Source organism: Eimeria necatrix, genomic scaffold (assembly GCF_000499385.1).
Source record: "Eimeria necatrix Houghton genomic scaffold, Enh_scaff1867, whole genome shotgun sequence".
NCBI classification, from domain to species: domain Eukaryota; phylum Apicomplexa; class Conoidasida; order Eucoccidiorida; family Eimeriidae; genus Eimeria; species Eimeria necatrix.
The window spans coordinates 1-3,243 of NW_013655078.1; the positions used below are offsets into that span (position 1 = coordinate 1).

Consider the following 3,243-nt stretch of genomic DNA (forward strand, 5'->3'; position numbering starts at 1 on the left):
TGAGCGCCGGCGCCAGGGCAAGCCTCCCTCCCTTAGGGACTAGGAGGCGAGCTCCCAGGAGGCTGCGAAACAGACAGACAGATTTGAGAAACTCATGATTTTGTATTCTTAATCGCAATAGCTGTAGAGACTAGGAAATGGACTAGCGTAGGGTGCAGTTTATAGACCCTGCCCAAGGGACTGAAAGCACGTAGTCGCAGCTGCGGGCGCAGTGCACAACACATGCGGACAGCCAGAGAATGGAACAGCAAACTTTCCCTACTGAGGATGAGGCTTTGTTTCTTTTATTTACGTTTCGTTTCATTAAGTGAGTAGAGGCAGGTATGTATTTTCGTAATCAGTTATAGAACTTTATGTGAGAGCCAAACTGTAATGCACAGCACCTACTGCTGCCACTGCGCTGCTACCTGCTCCCTCGAGTAGGGGCCTGCTATAACCGTCTACCTACGGCGCATTTCCTTGAAACAGTAGCCCAACTACCACGAAATACATTTATTCACGGTTTTTCAAAATCCGTTCTCTCTAAAATCCACCCCACTCGGGGTTCTCGCCTCCAAGGCCCTGTGGGGAGGAGGCCTGCATCGGTGCCGGTGCTATCGCCAGCCCCAATATCCGGGTATTTTAAGGCACGTCTAGTGTATACACGCTAATTCGCCGACAAATTGGCTTACTTCGATCCTAGTAAGAGGGTCCTGTCTTCGTACCGTGTTATGACCGCTTGTAGGTCACCGGCAACCTATCTTCTATATTTAACCAGCAAGCCCTATTGTACTGCCTGTGCACTACACAAATTGCGGTCTGCTCGCCCACCAAAGTAATTGCGCGAGTTTTGTGTGGTCGCGCAACGCGCTGGTAGCCGGTGCATAGCATTCCACGCATCACAGAATTCAGTGTGTGAGGACAATCGTGCAACGCAGACGATGGCTGTAGTGCGCAGGCACTACGGGACTTCAAAGGAAAATCGATTTCAGAACTTGAGAAGATGACTGCTATTACTGGTATTTGCTTCGTAAGAGATGCGTCGAAGGTAGAAGATTTTTCATAGGGCGCCCTATTCTTGGGCCAGGTAGGAGCGTAGTCGCAGCTGAAGGCGCTGTGGAGTACAATGACTCTGGTTCTCTAGTACACCGCGATCTCTGCAGCGACTATGATGCTACGTGGCCCACGACTTGGGCACTCTATAAAATTCTCTCTACCATCGACGCATCACTCATGAAACAAACACCAAATTATTAAAAAGGCAGTTCTGTTCAGAGTTTTCAAAACCAAATTTCATAAAAGTCGCTCCTCATGGTTCTTGCTTTTTTGCACGATAGGAAGGTGACCCGCACCGGTGCCAGCGTTGTCGCCAGCCCTCGTCTAAGAGTATTCGTAGACATTTCTAGTTTATACACGCTATTTTCCTTATAAATTTAATCTGTACTTTACTAATAAGACGTTTCCGCGCTCAAAAAGCGTCTTCACCTCAACATCGTGTAGGTCACCAGCTAGCTATCATCTGAAGGTCACCAGCAAGCCCTATTGTTGTGATTGCGCACCACAACTTCCTTCCTTGCCGGACTGAACCGGCCTACACCGAACACATGATTTCTGCTTTTTCAGTCTCTGCTCCGTTCTGAAGCTAATGTCATAAGCGCATGCGGTGCGCAGCGCTCCCTTCCCCATCGTCATGAAAGGCTGCCCGCACTGCGGGGAGCAGAAGCTGACGGATCCAAACCGCTACGCTTCGGAAGAAGCAAGATGGTTTCGAGCCTGATGACGTCTTCGCTGGCCGCAGTGCCAAGCGCGAAACAAAGCCCCACATCGTGTTAGGTGGTGAGCGGGCTCCCACATGGCTTGATCTTCGGGAGTACCGCGCTACTTGACGAGGTACTGGGCGTCGGCTCCTGAGCCGTGCTTGTCCATAACATAATCGACATCATACTCCTCTGTTGGACTGAATGCCGCATCGCATATAGGGGGCCAGGCGGTATCGGCTTTCTGGCGAACCAAGTCTGGAGGGCGGCGGCGACGGGGAACTAACTTCGAAGCATGGAAAGCGTTGTGGCACGCATAAGTACGAGGCAAAGCGAGGTGGTAAGCGACGGTCCGTATACTTTCAATGACTTCAAACTGTCCTCGGTAACGGGGTTCGAGCTTAGGGCAGCTAGTCGAAGCTCGTAGGTGCTCGCTACTCAGCCAAACCTTGTCGCCCACTGCGAACTCCACGGCTCAGCGCTTTGTATCTGCGTAGTATTTCTGTTGCCTTTTTGCTTTTAGGATGTGGCTCTGTGCTCTGTCGCAGAGCTGCCGGAAAAGCTTAGTCATCGGAGGAGTGAACGTAGGGGCTAACGTGCCTAGGATATCAAGAGTTGTAGCAGTCACCGGGTTCTTGCTGATCATGACCTCGAAGGGAGAGAGCTCGGTGGATAAATGCTTTGTCGTCTTATGGGCAAGTTCTAACGCCGGAAGCAAGCGCTCCCACTCGCGTTCATCAGATGTAGGTACAAAGCGTCTTCTCCAGTGCGCGGTTAACCCTTTCAGTTTGAGCGTCGCTCTGGAGAAGGGAGGATGAGGACACGGCGCGTTTCATGTTAAAACGGCTACAGAGCTGTTGCCAGAGATCCCAGGGGAAACGGGAGTCTCGGTCCGATATGAGCCCCTCTGGAAAGCCGTGATAGCGGATAAGGCGGTCTGCGAGAAGCTCCACGGTGCATACTGCTGTGAAGAACTTCTTCGCAGGAACGAAATGGGCCATCTTGCTGAGGGAGTCGACCATCACAAGAATCGAGCCGTGCCTTGCCGTTAAAAGGAGAAGATCTGTGACAACGTTAAGGCTCACGTGCTCCCACCGGCAAGAAGGGATGAGTAGCTGTTGAAGAAGGCCTACAGGTTTCTAGTTAAGGGACTTGGACTCTTGACAGGGAGTACATGATACAACATACACAGTAGTGTAGGCGCGCATTCCTGGCCAGTAGTAGTGCTTGCTCAGAGCCGTGAAGGTCTTTTACTGGCCTCGATGGCGTGCTGTGACATGGTCATGGTGTGAGTGCAGAACGTGTGTAAGGAACTCAGGGAATTGTGGGACACAGATTCTCCATAGTTCAGCAAATGTGCAGGTAAGGCGGCACATACCGGAAGGTGAACTGGCGATTACGGAACTTTAACTAAACAGCGTCTCCTGGTTGTTTTGCAGCGGCTTCGTAGGGAGCGCGGAAAACGGGACACTCTGAGTAAGCTTGCGGCCATGAGTGCACATCAGGA

At 51.4% G+C, this 3,243-nt stretch overlaps 1 protein-coding gene across 1 annotated transcript; it reads right to left on the reverse strand.

The window, feature by feature from the left end:
* Positions 1–2,473: 2,473 nt before the first annotated feature.
* ENH_00023890 (hypothetical protein) lies at positions 2,474–3,021 on the reverse strand (the record flags this gene model as incomplete). The annotated part of the gene is made up of 2 exons (XM_013584640.1): positions 2,474–2,799; positions 2,991–3,021. The coding sequence occupies 2 exons, from the start codon at positions 3,019–3,021 to the stop codon at positions 2,474–2,476; spliced, it is 357 nt and encodes a 118-aa protein (XP_013440094.1).
* Between the last annotated feature and the right edge of the window lie 222 nt (positions 3,022–3,243).